General features: G+C 39.2%; 1 protein-coding gene across 1 annotated transcript; it reads left to right on the top strand.

The window, feature by feature from the left end:
• The first annotated feature begins 14,673 nt into the window (after window positions 1-14,673).
• Window positions 14,674-17,260, top strand: LOC136774893 (uncharacterized). Its single transcript, XM_066729369.1, has 4 exons — window positions 14,674-14,703; window positions 14,806-14,992; window positions 15,077-15,417; window positions 17,150-17,260. Exons 1-4 carry the CDS (start codon window positions 14,674-14,676, stop codon window positions 17,258-17,260), a joined length of 669 nt encoding a protein of 222 aa, XP_066585466.1.
• The last annotated feature ends 565 nt before the right edge of the window (window positions 17,261-17,825 follow it).

The raw sequence follows: 17,825 nt of genomic DNA, 5'->3' as shown, positions 1-17,825 counted from the left end.
GCTGCAAAAGATATTAACCACATCTTTTGCAACATCTGCCATAGATCATTGCTTTTCATCGCCCCACTTAACACATGCCTTTGCTGCAAGCATGCTTTTTATTTGCATAGAGAAACCCTTCAGCGAAAAGAAAACAATCGAACCTTTGTAAATTCCATTATCTACGAAGATAGATATTGGAATTTCGTTTTTCCTAACCCCAATAAACCTTGGGGAACATAATTGCGATAAAATATTAAGCGTTTCTCCTCCGTAACCATTCGGGCATTTTTCCTTCACGCTTAACTATTTTGACGTTTTTTTTTTCTCTTCTCCGTAACCATTCGGGCCACCGTTTATATAAGTCCAACCATAGGAATAAGAAACATTAGATATCAGGTCCCATGAGTAACGGGATATCGAACCACAAGTAGCCACGTGCATACTATTTTTTTTTATATAACTTGCCCTTGGAAGCGGTCAACCGTTTAACAATTTAATTGTTATGGGTTTTTTTTACCCTAAAACGGTGATCGTCTTCCTCTCGCAGTTTCCTCCTTTTCCTTTTTTTATTATTACTTTTCTCTCGCGTCCGGATTAGGACACATTTTGCTCATGCGACGGCTAATGCCGTATTACTCTTTAAATTTTGTTAATATTATTTAATAATTGCGTTTAGTTATAAGTAAACGATTGTATACAAAAGGTGCAAGCTCAGCACCCTTTGTCTCATTCTCTAGCGTACCCAAGCTTAGGCAGTAGCGCCTTCTGATTGGCTGAAGACGACGCGACTTCCTCCCCCCAGCTAATTATTTAAGAGCGGAGCGGATGGGCGCCGCATGCATTCTTTCATTCATTTTCAAGTTAGACTCATATTTTTTCTAAATTACTTTCACTCATCTCGTACGTCTTCGATTAAGTAAAATTCAAGAATTTGCATAAGTTTCGAACCTAGAAAGTGAGACAAAGCTTCGCGTTATAATTTTGTTAAAATACAAACGAACAATTTTTTTATATTTTTTTTGTGTGTAACCAAGCGAAATCATTATCAAATTAAAATTTTTCTCGCTAATTGACTCAGTGCACACTTTTCTCTTCACCAAACACTCACACAATCATCCCTGGTTCCCTACGGCGACGACGACCGTAGTCCGAGAAGCAGCAACAGGAGAGTCTCCCTTCTACCTTCTTCATTGTTTTTTTTTATTATTGTTGTTCATCACCAGGTAATATTTGAATTATATTGTTTCCAATTTTGAATTTCACTTTTCCTTCTCATTTTGTACGCCCAGGGTTTTATTTTTCCTTACCTACGACGCCTTATTTAAAAGAATAATAACGCTACCTAGAGGCTCAGCAATGATATGAAATTGTAATTGAGCATCGTGTTAAATTTAATAATCGTACAACTCTGGACGTTACACCCCCTACTTGCTCCCCAATCCTCCCCCCTTCCCAGTCCTCCCGTCGTCCCACCACCCCTGAACCTCCCCGCCCCCCCCCCGCCACGTCCATTTCTCCCTTCCCCCAGTCCCTGGCCCACCGTTCTCCCGCCCGCCTGTTCCCCCTTTCCGCCCCACCTGCTCCTCTCCAGTCCCCAGCCCTTCTGGCTCCCTCCTCCGCCCCCCCTCCGCCATCATGTCCCCGCGTCCCCCCATCCAGCCCCTTGCTGCCCCGAATCGCCCCCTCATGCCTCCCCGAACCTCCCCTCGCTCCTTCGCCCTTGCCACATCCACCATCCCTCCCCTAATGTCCCTTAATATATCCCCCCCTCCCCAACTATCCCGTCCCAGTCCTCCCCGCGGTCCCATAACCTCTCTTCTGTCCCTGCAAACCTCCCCTCCCCCTCCTTCCTCCCTCACCTTCCACTCTCTCCCTTCCTCCCCTATTTCCTCTTTCCCTCCCGCTCCCCGACGTCAGCCGTCCCCGGGTCCCGCTCCCGCAGGAGCGAGGGTCACCCCCACCCACCGGCCCAACCCCAAGGGGTGCTGGGCCTCCGGCGGGAGTAGGCATTCCTTCCGGGAGTGCCCACAACCCAACCGCCTCTTATTTTGTTTTGGCTGTGGATGGGAGGGGGTGTCCAACGCCACCTGACCTCACTGTCGCCGTCAGTAGGGAGCCTGGCCGACTGGCGCCGATCCCTTGTCCGTCCTAACCCCCCCCCCCTATGTGTCAGTGTTGTCTTGTCCCCCTATATGTGTTGCCCCCTACCCTGCCGCCCCAGCCCCGCCAGAAAAAATAGCCGCCACATAGCCCGATGCTCCGCCGCCCCATGAAGCCGCCCTTGGACCCGTTGCGCCTAAATAGTTAAGAATTGCAGTATTATGTTGTTTTACTTAGGCTTGCAGTGGATGAGAGCGGTCAGTCGCTATTTCAAATACCGTCGCTGTCTCGATCGCGCGAATTGGTAGTTTCATATTAGGGTCGCGTGTCGAGTTCCCCGCGTAGCGCTCGCCTCATCCATATAGAGTCTCGGTTCGCGATTGCCCAGTGTCCCCTCGAGTTGTTGCGGCTGTGGGCAAGCCAATTAGTTTCGGGAAAGTAACCCCGGACGGGGAAAAACCCCCCCGGTTCCAACACGCCTCCTCTCCCTCATCCAGGAGCTCATCGCCGACCACGCCGTCCAGGTAAGCTTTTATTTTAATTTTAGTGGCATGGTGGTGGCGTGTGTGGTGTGTGTGGTTGTGTGGATCTGCGCACTGGTTGCAGCGGTCATTCCGCGCGTAATTAGCACTCGAATCGTGTCCGCGTCACGCCGGAACCCCCCCCCCCCCGGCCCCTGCAACGACTCCCCCCCCCCCCCCCGCTACCTAAGAAGGAGCGGGGTTGAAATTTGACGATAAATTGGGCCATAGAAGCCGTACGGGCTCGACGACCCAATTTTCTCCACGGTCTTCCCAGGAAGGGAATTCTTAATCCTTTTGCTAATAGGCAAGAGCCTTATAAGCTGGTGCTGCGGCACATAAATAAATTAAGAGATCCTGTAGTTTTGGCGGCACGACAGTGCCAAATTTTAGTTTTCCAGTTAAGAAGGCGCACAGCGCCACCCCTTTGAGTTGTATCGAGTCAGGAGCGCGATGATGCGCTAAATATTTTGAATTATGTACAGTTAGTAGTAAGTTGCGTTGTCCTTCCTCATAAGGACCCCTTAGCAGATTAAGTAATCCCCCTTTGTATAGAAAATTGGAAAATTTCCGAGGCACAATCTCCCGCGGTGGTCCAGAGCGTAAATCTTTGTAAATAGTAGGTTAAGTTAGTATCGCACACCCTACCCCCCGAGGTCCGAGCTAAGTGGGGAAGAGTTGTAACGTGGTGGAATCACGATACAGAAATGTACACATTTTTTGTTCTTCTCAGGTCTCCCCCTTAGTGCCTCCCGTCCCCTTGAGTATGCTTGTGAGTGAGTGAGTGAGTGAGTATAGATGAACCTTCCGCGTGATGGTAATGTAGTTACCCGCTTAGGGATATTGTAATTGCCATCCACGGAAGGAGAGTAAATGTTTTTAGGAAATGGTATGATTGAGGATTGAGCGAATGTTTCTAGGTTGTAGTTTATTTAGAATTACATATTAAATTCCCAATGGTAAAATTTATTAGTAGCTTATAAGACCGATTCCCCTACTCCAACAAGAGCTTGAAAACTGTTGTCCCTCTATCCTTTTCTAGCCCATACCCGATCCACATAAGTCTATCTCCCTCGCACCCATTGTCCCGTCCGCGTATGTTTACGCGTCGCTCTATCCTTCCCCTTACCGCGCTTCGCGCCGCGAGCGCCTAGCAGCGTAGTCCCCAACTCCCCTTACCGCGCTCCGCGCCGCGAGCGCCTAGCAGCGAGTCCCGTCCCCTCTCCTTACCACGCTGACGCCTCGCGCGCCTAGCTGCGTTCTCCCCTGCCCGCGCCACTACCGACCCATCGTCGTCGACCCCGCACCGCATCGCCCCGCTGCCGAACCACGAAGCCATAGTGTCGTCTGCTGCTAAGGACGATCACGCAGGATTCTCGCGCAGGAGCTAGCCAACTAGCTATCATGCCAAGTATATGGGTGATTAGCCGGAACGGGGAGAAATATGGATCGCGGATCCATACCTAATTAATGATTGGTCCCTGGATCCCGATCATAACCATGACACCCCGGAATGAGGGGAATAATTGGGAGAACGAAGGAATATCCGTCAAATTGGACTACACCTTGTTCTACTCTTGGAGCATCCGTACGTGGTATAGAAAAGAGAGCTGGGACGTCGCCGCGAATACTGAAATCCGGCGTATTTCAATATTGCGGGCCCCAGCTATCGATTAGAAAAGTTTCTGTGGAGTTCTCGTGGCGATCGTCGAGGTATCGTTGGACATCGCCGTCGGAGCCACGGAGGATTTTCCCTGCCCTATTTCCTTCTCTCTTTTGCTTTTCCCCCTGCCGCCTTCTAGTCCGTTGCTTTCCCTAAGTTTTCCCCAGTTTTCCTTTTAGTTTAGTGGTTAATGAAATGATTGTGCGCGTATAATAAGTGTGCCAGGACATCGCGGGAGGCCTCTCCCCCCGAGATTTTACCGTGAACAATAAAGATTGTGTCCTCGGATTTTCTTAGTGTATTTATTAGTATTTTCTAACCCGGAATCCTTTCCGCGCGTTACAATATATATATATATATATATAATTACTGCTTTTATATTCTAATATTACTTTTTCCCTTTTATAGTTGTTTACACTATTTCCACAATGATGAGAAACTAAAAACGCATGAACGTGATTGTGCACTACTCAATAAAAACATCCGAATTTTGCTACCTGACAAGGACCGTTGGGTTTCCTTCAATAACATGAAGAACAGTGAGAGGGTGCCATTTGTCATATGCGCTGACATTGAAAGCTTGCTTGAAAAAGTTGAGCAAACGGATGACGATACTGGTATTTATCAAAAACACATACCTTTTAGTTAAGGTTATTATTTTAAAAGCGTTCGTGATTCAACGCTTTCTAATTATAAATCATATCGAGGACTTGATTGTAATGAATGGTTTGGACATGAGCTTGATAAAATGGCTAGTATAGCGAGTGAAAAACTGAAAACAGTAATACCTATGCATAAATTAAGTGTTAGTGAATATTCAAGGCATTATACTGAACCCAACTGTCATGTATGTAAAAAGCCGTTTCTTCCAGATCAAATACGTGTTCGCGATTATGATCATTTAACTGGTAAATATAGGGGACCTGCTCATAATAATTGTAATTTAAACTTTAAAGATTTACATGTAATACCAGTAATTTTTCATAATTTATCAGGTTATGATGCACATTTTATTTTCGGTACAATCGCTAACTTGTATGAAGGTTCAGTACACTTGTTACCTGTACATAAGGAGAAGTATATATCATTCACTAAATTCATCCGCAAATATAATATACAACTAAGGTTTATCGATTCTTTCAAATGTATGGCATCTAGTTTAGACAAATTGAGTTCATATTTAACGAGATCACAATTAAAAAATTTAGAGTCAGAATTCTCATATTTAAACATAGAACAATTTAACCTTCTGATAAGGAAAGGTATTTTTCCTTACGATTACATAGAGAGTCTGAACCGGCTGGAAGAAACTGCTTTACCTCCACGAGAGATATTCTATAATAGATTATCCGATATTGATATTAGTGAGGGTGCGTATAAACACGCTAAGTAGGTATGGACCAAATTTTAAATGCGAACACTTGGGGAGTATAGCGATCTCTATTTGAAAACTGATGTCCTATTGTTGGCTGACATTTTCGAAAATTTTCGTGATAGCTGCATGAAAACTTATAATTTGGATCCTGCTCATTATTATACACTCCCAGGCTTCACTTGGGATGCAATGCTCAAACATACAGGAATAAGATTAGAACTTTTCACTGACGTTGAAATGCTGCTTTTCGTAGAACGGGGCATACGTGGTGGTTTAAGCCAATGCTCGCACCGCTATGAAAAGGCTAACAATAGGTACATGCAAATCTACAATCCCGAGGAACCTTCTAAGTATTTAATGTACTTCGATGTAAATAATTTGTATGGGTGGGTAATGTCTCAACCGCTACCTACTCACGAATTTCGCTGGATTGAAAATGTTAATAATTTGGATATCTCTAATATACCGATAGATTCACCCGAGGGCTATATTTTAGAGGTTGACTTAGAGTATCCAAGCATGCTTCACGATAAACATTCCGACCTTCCATTTTGTCCCGTACGTGATGCCCCACCGGGTACACGTCAGAAGAAGCTACTTGCAACTTTAGAAAATAAGGAACGCTATGTTATACACTATCGTGCTTTACAGCAATGTATGCGTAATGGTATTGTCTTAAAACACATTCATCGCGTGTTAGGATTTCAGCAGTCCACCTGGTTACGTAAATATATCGATCTGAACACTAGTATACGTGCAGCATCTAAAAATGAATTTGAGAAAAATCTTTTCAAATTAATGAACAATGCGGTGTTCGGTAAGACTATGGAGAATGTTTGAAATAGAGTTGATGTGAGACTCGTGAGTAGGTGGGAAGGAAGATATGGTGCTGAAGCAATGATTGCTAAGCCTAATTTTCACAGTCGCACTATACAGGGTGTAACAAAACGACCGCCTTTTCTCGTAACTGGAGGTTCGGGGTGTCAAACTGAGTGCACGTGTAAAATTTCGTTCGAATCGTTCAAGAGGTTTAAAAGTTATTTACATTTAAAAATCACCCTTTTTCGGTCCTTTTCGAACGACTTTGATTGCACAATGGAAAGTGAAGAAAGTGAAAAAACAATTGATGAACACCCCAATAGAATGTAAAAGTTATCGATCGCGCGCGATAATATTTTTGCTATTTATTCCATTAATCTGGCTATCAGATTAATTTTAAAAAGAGCAAAATCCTTTTCATTACATTTCCAATTTAATTCAGTACAATTATCATTGACTGAATTTATGGAAAGAGCGAGAAGACGCAATGAAGAGGAAAGTATCAGAAACTAAGATGTCGCGCGAACGCACTGATAATTTAATAGGAAACGCATGAGGGTATTCTCTTTCTACTAACGAAGCTAAAGAGAATGATTCAAAATCAATAAATTGATGATAGAGAAAACTAAACTTACCCATTTAATGTTCTCCAAGATCTTTTACATCAAAGTTTTTAAGAAAGCTTTAAACTGGCTCCTCGATGTTTTCCAGAAAGTACACTATCACTGATTTTGTATTTAAAAACTCGCGAATTTAAGCAAATTAGGTATTAACCTACGTTTCTTCAAAACACCGGTTAATTTGACACTTTTGAACTGTTTGAAGTATGCTGAAGAGAAAGAGAGAGAGAGAGACACAGAGAGGAGAAATAATAAGTAATTCGTTTGAACTACTCTTAATCAGCCTACTTCAAACAGTTCAAAAGTGTCAAATTAACCAGTGTTTTGAAGAAACGTAGGTTAATACCTAATTTGTATAAATTCACGAGTGCTTAAATGTAAAAACAGTGATAGTGTGCTTTCTGGAAATCATCGAAGAGCCAGTTTGAAGCTTTGTCGAAAACTTCGATGTAAAAGAACTTGGAGAACATTAAATGGGTAAGTTTAGTTTTCTCTATCATCAATATATTGATTTTGAATCATTCTCTTTAGCTTCGTTAGTAGAAAGAGAATGCCCTCATGCGTTTCCTATTAAATTATCAGTGCGTTCGCGCGACATCTTAGGTTCTGATACTTTCATTTTCATTGCGTCTTCTCGCTCCTTCCATAAATTTAGTCAATGAGAACTGTACTGAATTGAATTGGAAATGTAATGAAAAGGATTTTGCTTTTTTTAAAATTGATCTGATAGCCAGATTAATGGAATAAATAGCAAAAGTATTATCGCGCGCGATCGATAATTTTTACATTCTATTGGGATGTTCATCAATTGTTTTTTCACTTTCTCCACTTTCCATTGTGCAGTCAAAGTCTTTCGAAAAGGACTGAAAAAGGATGATTTTAAAATGTAAATAACTTTTAAACCCCTTGAACGATTCGAGCAAAATTTTACACGTGCACTCAGTTTGACACCCCGAACCTCCAGTTACGAGAAAAGGCGGTCGTTTCGTTACACCCTGTATCCAGTGAGAATTTGGTCGCGATTGAATTATCAAAATTAGCAGCTAAATTCGATAAGTCTATATACGTAGGTATGAACGTTCTTGATATCTCGAAAACATGTTTGGATGATTTTCATTATGATTATATGCTTCCTACGTTCGGTAGCAAATGTAAAGCGTTATATACCGATACGAATAGTCTAATATACAGCATTGAGTGTGATGATATTTACACTATTATGAGGGAGAATCTTGCTAGATTCTATACAAGCGATTATTATCCGAACAATCAGTACAATTTACCTCTAGTGAATAAAAAAGTCCCTGGGCTGATGAAAGATGAGAATAATGGGCAGATAATGACAGAGTTTATTGGACTGAGATCAAAAATGTACACATTTAAAGTACAAAATAAAATTATCAAAAAAGCTGAAGGTTATTAAGACTTACGTTGTTGCTAGCAACATAACCTTCGAGGACTATAAGGAATGTTTAACAAATTTTACTGTACAAGTCTGCAATCAAAATTTAATTCGCTCAAAATTGCATAATGTTTATTCGATTGCACAACGGAAAGTAGCTCTCAACCCAAATGATGATAAGCGTTATATCGTGCACGGAACTGTATCGACTCTACCATGGGGTCATTATAGAATAAATTAATTATATTTAAATTGAATAATTTTATTAATAAATAATGTTTTTACAAAATATTATCTTTATTTATCCATGAATTATGTGTATTATCGAATCCTAACCATTTCACAAAGACCTTATCACCCTATAAATTAATTATATTTAAATTGAATAATTTTATTAATAAATGTTTTTACAAAATATTATCTTTATTTATCCATGAATTATGTGTATTATCGAATCCTAACCACTTCACAAAGTCCTTATCACCCTTCTTACGTAATACCTTCTCCACTAGATATACATTAGGATTAGCAGTTTTTAACAGTTCATATTCGTAGAATCCTCTGTATATATCTGTACCACTAGAGTCTCTAAGTAAATATGTTACAGAATTTGTTTTCTGCACTTTTATAATTTCAAATATTTCAGTTGTCCAATTTGGTGTGTATCCCTTTGCGAATACATTCTTGTATTTACTGATTCGTACAAAATCACCTACTCTGAACTTGGCACGGCCAACAATCTTTATACTATTGTATACTGTACTCAGGAGCATATGAGCATGATCTGGCGTCACATCAACTGGTCGCATTCCTATAGTACGATGTTTTAATGCGTTGTAGTCTTCAACTAGTCGCTGCAGTATACCTCGCCACTTATAATTTCCATTCAACGTAAATCGTTTCCACATTTCAGTCTTCAGCGTGCGATTCCAGCGCTCAACTATTGTAGCTTTCAATACGCTGTATGTTGAGTAATGATTTATTCTACGTTTTTTTATAAGCGATTTGAAATCACTATTATAAAACTCCTTGCCATCATCTGTCTGCAAATTTTTGGGGCATCTCCCACTTTTCAGAATCTTTGTAAATGCGGCTGTCACTTCCTTGCCAATTTTGGTTTTTAGTGCTACTGCCCATCCAAATTTCGACAATGCATCAATAACTGTGAGAATATAGTGGTAACCTCCGTCAGCATAATTCTTCATATCAACCAGATCTGCTTGGCAGAGGTCATCGAAGCCTCGTATTATAACTCTTCTACGTTGAAAATTCCGTCTTGCAGGTACATGCAGTTCTTCGACCAATTTTTTCTATTCTTCACTATCCATAACTCTTCAGGTATGTGTTGGGTTTACAAGGGTACATCGAGCACTGATGGCAGTAAAAATTTATTTTTCCTAATAAAACTCTTTGACGAATTATTTCAAGAAGAATTCTCGTTAGCATGATTCTACCCATGAAAAAAAAACCCTTTTTTTGGTAATTCTGCATTATCTTCATTATATGCTTCTTTGATTCAGCATCCTCTTTAGCCTGATTCTCCATGAAAATTGATGCGTATTTCTTTAAATCTGCATTATCTTCAGCATGTTTCTGCATGAAATTTCTCAATTTCACTTGAAAATCATTCAGCCTTAACTCGGTTTCATCCAGTCTTAACGCAATACTTCGTAAAATATCACTGTTTTCTTGCATTTAATTTTTAAGGTTCTCACGTACAGCATTCATATTATCCAGCAGAACACGCATATTCACAGCACATTTCTCATCAGTAGCATCAAATCCTAAATTTGAAATAATATTCCCCTTAGCATTAAATGCATTCATACGTTTATCAAATTTTAAAGTTTCATCTTCAGTTTTGCGGAAACATTTTCTCACATTACTGGTAGTGGAAATACCTCCAAATTTATTTATCGACATTGTGAAGTAACACAATCAATTGGGAAAATATGGAAAGTGTAATCTCTTTTATAGGATAATACGTTCTTCATGAAGCTCCTCAATTATTGATTGTATCTCATTATGATGATTCGTATGTCCTGCAGCAGATGATGCTATCAAAAGTCTCAAACGTTCAACTAATTCGTTCGGATCATTCCAATGTACATAGTTCACTGGTTTATCATTAACACACATATAACCGCTACCTTTTACAATATTCTTTGGAGGAAATAATGGACTAATTATTTTCTTCCATTTATGACCCTTATTCCCACGAAGCTTTCCCTCGCTACTGTAATCTGCTCTGTGTACATTAGTTTGAGAAAGAATATTCTTATATGTTTTTAAATCATCTTCAGTATAATCATGTGGCTCTTTCATGAAGATCAATTCAAATAGACCAATAGTACCCTGATAATACTCCTCATCAATAATAATAAAATCTCCACGATCTACTTTAAAAGCATATTTTCCAATTCTAATTTTGTTAAGACTACCATCTTGTTCAACTCCAGAATTATAATCAATTATTTCCTTATTTTTACTCATAAACATCTCTATATATTTACGTCCAATTGCTCCATATTCTGACAAAGAACTATTTAAATCTAAGGATCTTTGCAATGGCGATGATGGAGTTTCTGCTTGCATTGGTGATGGTATTGCTAAATCATTAACATCCTTCTCCACTTTCACTCCCTCCTCCTCCTCATCCCCATCCTCTTCCAGAGAAAGGTATAATGTTTCATTAGGTCTTGAATTTCCTTGCTCATCACCATCAGATGAAGGGGATGGAATTTTAATTCTAGAGTTGTATGCGAAATCTTTACGTTGTGGAGCCGATGAGAGATAAGTCCTTTTACGTTTCGATGGAATAATCAAAGAATTATCGCTTACAGTAGTCTTCTGTAGCGGTTCCTGTTTATAGTCATATTTTGGGGACACGAAGGTCATCTCATTATGTTCAGTGAGCTTCTTCAATGGCTCAACAATTGGTTTAAAAGTTTCATTTAAATTGGTTTCCATCATTTCTCTTCCTGATTTGAGTGCACGATATTTTTCACGAATGACTTTACTTTTCGCGGCAATCTTCTTAAGCAGCATCTTTTCTTCCATTTTCCTGCTTTCCATGTTTTCCACGTTCAAGCTGTATTCAATCAATGTTCAATCCACGTTCAATCCACGTTCAATCCATGTTCAATCCACGTTCAAACTTATTTCCACGTTTATACTAGGGTTATTCCACGTTTATTTGATGTGTGTGTTTTGATGGACACTTAGCTCTAAACTGAACAATCTTAAGCAAACGGTATACTATTTAATCTTAGCATACTCATCGAATCCTTTCCGATATCTACCATTTTGAATTGTACTATCCTTGTCGATCACTAGAAATCCATAATCATGGTGTCAGCACTTTGAACACAATTCATTGAATTTTTCAAATGACATATCCGTGTTTACATGATCGTTATAAATATGTTTTAAATTAGTACCATCTTGCTTAAAGATTATGAGAAGATTTGCATTATCACGAATTATGTCTTTAGGAATTTTAGCATAAGTCTGGCTGAGGTAGAAGCAGTCAATATTTGAATGTCTACCCATGGAGAAGTAGTCTCTGATATTATCCTGCTTATCGTTAGCAACATCATCAAATATGAAAGTAGAATTGGGTAACGCCTCAGTTACCTTTACAAAGTCGCTATTATTTGAAAATTTAAAATATCCAATACCTTTTAGTCCTTTCAATAACCGTTCAAGGTATTGATACTTGGGTTGTTGAAGCGACTTTGAGTATACATAAATATTTTCAAAACTCACACCGTTAGGACTTTCCACGAGACTAAGCTGTACGTTTGTTTTACCGCAATTCGAGGGTCCGCAAATTATACTACGAATTGTAGATGGAAGCAGGGATCCACGACGTTTACTCCTTCCTCCACAACCCCCACCGACAATAAAGCGATCGGCGTTGGAGACACGAATGTGCAGTGGTTGCTTTACGAAATCCATAACTGTAAAACTCTATGATCATGCAAGCTATTTATAGGCTTGAAGCAGATTATCTCATCAGTTATCATTATGTCGTTGTTAATGTTAGATGTGCTACGTTTGGAGGATTTAACTATTGAGCAGCTTGAATACATTCCAAAAATTTTACTATTGAAGCGCTTTCCAAAAAGTATTCGACTGGTTTGGTGTAAATTGCCTGAGCACATTCGTGCAGACCCTGAAATGCAACAATATCGTGCCTGTACGGAACATTATAATTTACCTAATTAAGATCATTTTGATGGATTACCACCTTCAATAAAAAATTGCTGGATGTGTCAACGAACCCGTTAGGAAAGCATGATATGATGAATTATGGTTGTGGATCTTTTTTCAATAAGCTGCTAAATAAACTACCCTTCGAGCTGCATGTACCTGGCTACAATTATTGCTGTCCAGGTACTCGCCTTCATGAACGGTTAGCACGTGGTGATCGAGGAATAAACACTCTGAATGATGCTTACCGTGAGCATGATATCGCATATTCAGTATATAAGGACCTGCCCTCGCATCATCATGGTGATAAAGTGCTTGCACGGCGTGCACGACAACGTATCATAGCTAGTGACTCATCCGTAGGTGAACGAGCGACAGCGACTGCTGTTTGGGCATCAATGAATACAAAACGGAAACTCGGCTTAGGACTGCGAGTGTCTAGAAAAAGTACGAAGAAAAGAAAAATTCGTGTACCGAAAAAACGAGATGATTTATTGAGGAAAATGTCACTTACTAAGACAAAACGGGGGGGTTTATTACCACTGTTTCCGCTGCTGAGTGCGGTGGGCGCTTTAGCTGGCGGTGCGGCAGGTATAGCAAAGGCTGTAAACGACACCAAAACAGCCAAAAAACAATTGGAAGAAATGCATCGACACAATCGCTTAATGGAAGCGAGGCGGGGACAAGGTTTATACCTTGCACCATACAGCCGAATAGGAGAGGGAGTGAAAAGGAAAAGAAAATAAATGGACTTCCTAAATCTGGACCTACTAGTAATATACAATTATCAAACGTCTGCCGTGAAATACCGCATTTTCGGGGAGTCTTTATGCGTACATCTCTACCTCAAAATGTGCAACGCAATGAGTGCGCAATTATGAATCTTGAAGACGAACAAGGTCCTGGAACACATTGTGTCGCTTACGTTAAACGTAATAAGCACGTTAAGTATTTCGATTCCTTCGGAAATTTAAAACCTCCAATTGAACTTGTGGAATATTTTGGACCTTCTACCATAATCTACTACAACCACGACCAATATCAATCGTATGATTCAAGCATATGCGGTCAGTAGTGTGTCAAGTTTCTACGTGAACAATGTCTTTAACAGTTACACTCTCTGACTGTGACTCGGTATTGGAGTCAGATTTTTCCCCCCGATCGATCATCGAGATGGACAATATGAACTCGGTCTCGTAGACTTTCAGAGCTTCAATTCAATCGCTAATGTTGATGAGACAAACAATATATTTTACGTTGATGATCAGGAGCTAACTATACCTACAGGTTGTTATGAGCTCAATGCCATAAATGACTTTCTACGTGCTCAGATGTTCGAAGGTGATGAAGAAGAAGTAATTATTCTACGTGCTAATAATAATACATTAAAAAGTGAAATAAAGTGTAAATATCAAATTGATTTTACACAACCTAACAATATAGGCTCTTTGTTGGGTTTTTCATCAGATCGTGTTATTCCACCGAACACACTAGCTGAATCAGACGAGCCCGTAAATATTATAAGAGTAAATATTCTACGAATTGAATGCAACATTACAGCTGGTGCGTACACAAACGGTAGACCTCGACATGTTATACATGACTTTTTTCCGAGTGTTCCGCCAGGTTATAAAATCGCAGAAACACCGAAAAACGTCATTTACTTGCCAGTCATTGCGAAAGTAATTGACCGTCTCACCTTGCGTATTCTCGATCAGGAAGATCCTATAGTAAATTTCGGAGGTGAAGATATCACAATTCGTTTACATATTAGAAAATGCTGATTTACAAGAATACTTCTAAATCACCAATACTTGATGAGCCTACCAGTCCAACTGCTGCAGTAGGTCAGAATACATTGAGTGAAGGTAACGCTGGAGGACAAAATACATTGAGCGAAGGTAACGTCGCAGTATAATTAACAAAAAGAAATATCGCCTTTCAACAATCACTGGGTTTCAACGTTAGAAATAAAAATGGATCCATTAGATGTAACCGCTCAACCGGTGTTCGACAATCGCATCACTAAAATGGAAATGCATGCTTACAATCCTTATACAAATGCCTCATTGGGAAATAGTGATGAAATTCGAATTCTTATACAACAGCAAGATTTAATTCTTCTACCCTGTGAAAGTTATCTCTACATTGAGGGAAAGATAATCGTCGGAACCCGTGCTCCGGATGCAGCAACCCAAGATGTCGTAAGACTTGACTGTAATTCCATGGCATTCTTGTTTGATGAAATTCGTTATGAACTGAATCGTATTGAGATTGATCGCTGCAAGAATGTGGGTATTACTAGCTCTATGAAGAATCTCATCCTTTTAACTGCTGAGGAAAGTACAAGTCTACGTCATTCAGGATGGTTTCTAACAGATCACAGGTCTACGAATCATTTTAACTTTTGTGTACCATTGCAAATGCTGTTGGGTTTTTATGAAGACTGCAGGAGAGTTATAATAAATGCACGTCATGAACTCGTTCTTATTCGAGCACGTGATGATATAAATTCACAACATTCTTCTAGAAAAATCATCAACTCCAAAATTGATTTGCAAAAAGTGCAGTGGAGGATTCCTCATGTATCACTGAATGATTATACAAAACTTAAATTTCTACGTTTGATTGAGCAAAACAAAAGTATAACCATAGCTTTTCGTTCCTGGGAACTCTACGAATATCCACTTCTACCTGAAACACAGAGGCATACATGGGCCGTAAAAGCTGCAACACAATTGGAGAAACCTCGATATGTTATACTAGCATTTACACAAAATAAGAAGAGTACGCAGCATATGGAGGTGCTTAGATTCAATGACAGTTCTGTTCGTGATGTTAAAGTCTATCTGAATTCAGAATTTTATCCATATGACCGAATTGATAGTGATAGCGAAAAAAAACGTTATTCTGTACTATATGATATGTATGTTAAATTTATCCATTCATATTATGCAGGAGAAAAACAGTCGAAACCAATGCTTAATTATAAAACTTTGTAAAATACGGTCTTCTCTTCGTCATCGATTGTTCGCATCAAAATGAATCTATAAAATCGGGCACTGTTGACCTTAAAATCGAGATTGATAGTACTAGAAATATTCCAAGTAATACTACTGCGTTTTGTTTAATTATACATGATAAAATTGTTGAATATAACCCGCTTACTAGTATTGTTAGAAATGTAAGTTAATAGACTAGATTTATATGTATCTTACTAATGTAGTGAGGGATAAAGAAAAAATAAATAAATAAGATATAATAAAACATTTATTGATGTCATTCCTTAAAAACATTCCTTACAAACATTTCCAAAATTTATCTTATGATTATCATTGGTTAACTTTAAATTCTAAATTATAGTATCGTCCTCCAACATATAAGATTTTCAATGTATTCGCTGATGCAGCATTTTGAAGTTCTTTGATTAGTTCAGGCGACTCCTATAATTTCATCATCCTTGAGGGTAGGAAGAACCATTCGTCCGTAACCAGCTTCGCTATTAATTTCTCTCCATATTTGGTCTTAATTTTCACTAATTCTGTGATTTGATACTCCTTATTCTCCTCAAAAGTATTCAGCTTTACGAAAGTCTTAGGTTCGTAAGTTACGCTTGCAAGTGCATTGATCTTGGTTAAATCCATTTTTCCGTGAAAAAAAAAACATAGAAATTGAGAAAAGAAAAAACTTTGAAATAAAATAGCAAGAAAAGAGAATAATAAAAGAATAATTCTTACCACCCAAAAAGAGTTTCTGTGGTACCGCAAGGAAAATATTCGGAATTAGCTTTGCACTGGATATTTCACCTCCTTGAAGCTTCTAATGAAAACTGACTGACTGAAATTTCCCGATTGCTAACAATATTGGTTTTAAAAAATGGTGGATGGGATGAGATGCATTCTTATTGGAAGTTAATATTTGGGTGGTGGGTATTCTTGCCCGCCTACGAAATTTGCTTCAAACAAGTCGTAACACGTTACAAGCGGTTTCTCCTGAATTCTTTTAATTGCATAATCATGTTGTAGACTTTTCTAAAGTGAACTGGGGAAAATATGCATCAAACAGGTCATGACACGTTACCAGTGGTTTCTCCAGAATTCTTTTAATTGCATAAACGTGTTGCAGACTTTTCTTAAGTGAAACGGTAAAATTTACGAGCACATTCCTCTCGATAGCTAGGCATATAAAAAAATTGAGAGAATATGAAAAAATCGAGGATTTAAAAGGTCATAAATTAAGTAACAAGTCATGACACGATCTCAGGCGTCAGGTACTCGAGCATATCCGTTCTAGAAGATATCAGCACACTCAGTAATCAGTTCTCCAATCGCTAGAATGGTGCCAATGCAGCTTCTTAATGTATAGGTAAAAGTTTTGTTTTGCTTTACCCTACAAAAAAACTGAAGTGCTCTGACAAATCTTTCCCTTTCTAAAGCCTAGCCTACCTGTTAGATGGATTGTATGATATGCTTACCTGAAAAATCTATAAAAAAAATGGCTAAAAGAAAAGTCCGGGAGAAATGGCATGACATAGGTTGGGATAATCTTAAGGATAGGCTATAAAAATTCTTAAAACAGTTTTTTATTCAATATCTACAGTTTTATAAGAGCTAGGACTCAATAAGTTGTCCTATCAAAATATTAATATTCCTGAAATTGATATTAAATTATTATTCTCCCCAAATCGATGGAGAGCCTCCATGCAAAGGGTGAATCTGACCTGGGGTGTAGTAAGAGCTAGGAGTAAATAAGTTGTCCTACCACAAATGTTAATATTCTTGAAATTGATGTTAAATTGTTATTCTCCCCAATAGGGGAGACTATTAAAATTGTATCCTTTCATTTAAAGGATATTTTAATGATCCGTTGCATAGGTTTAGTTAAAAACCATACCATTAGCACGAAAGAAGATTAAGGAAGGCAGTCACCTAGCGGTGACTACTGGAACTAGCAATTAACTCAAGCTAGTTTATCTGTATAGCAGAGTCGGAAATAGTTAGGCTACGTAAGGTAACTAACCATCGACTTCGAAGGGTGAAAAAACCTTCCCCAAACTAGGGTCCCCGTAGGATAACTAACCAACGGTACCATAGGGTGAAAAATACCCCCTCCCTACCCAAACTCGGTC

The sequence above is a fragment of the Prorops nasuta genome, unplaced genomic scaffold (genome assembly GCF_024137725.1).
Source record: "Prorops nasuta isolate Cenicafe-Biocafe unplaced genomic scaffold, Cenicafe_Pnas_1.2 PNAS00007, whole genome shotgun sequence".
In the NCBI taxonomy this organism is placed as follows: Eukaryota; Metazoa; Arthropoda; class Insecta; order Hymenoptera; family Bethylidae; genus Prorops; species Prorops nasuta.
This window is presented reverse-complemented; position numbering and strand designations above follow the sequence as displayed.

Bases quoted from the DNA above. Each gene is read 5' to 3' on its own strand.
- LOC136774893 (XM_066729369.1), top strand. From the start codon at position 14,674: ATGGATCCATTAGATGTAACCGCTCAACCG. The intron at 14,704-14,805 runs GTGTTCGACAAT...CTTATACAACAG, and splicing joins TAGATGTAACCGCTCAACCG to CAAGATTTAATTCTTCTACC. The intron at 14,993-15,076 runs GTATTACTAGCT...GGTTTCTAACAG, and splicing joins TGATCGCTGCAAGAATGTGG to ATCACAGGTCTACGAATCAT.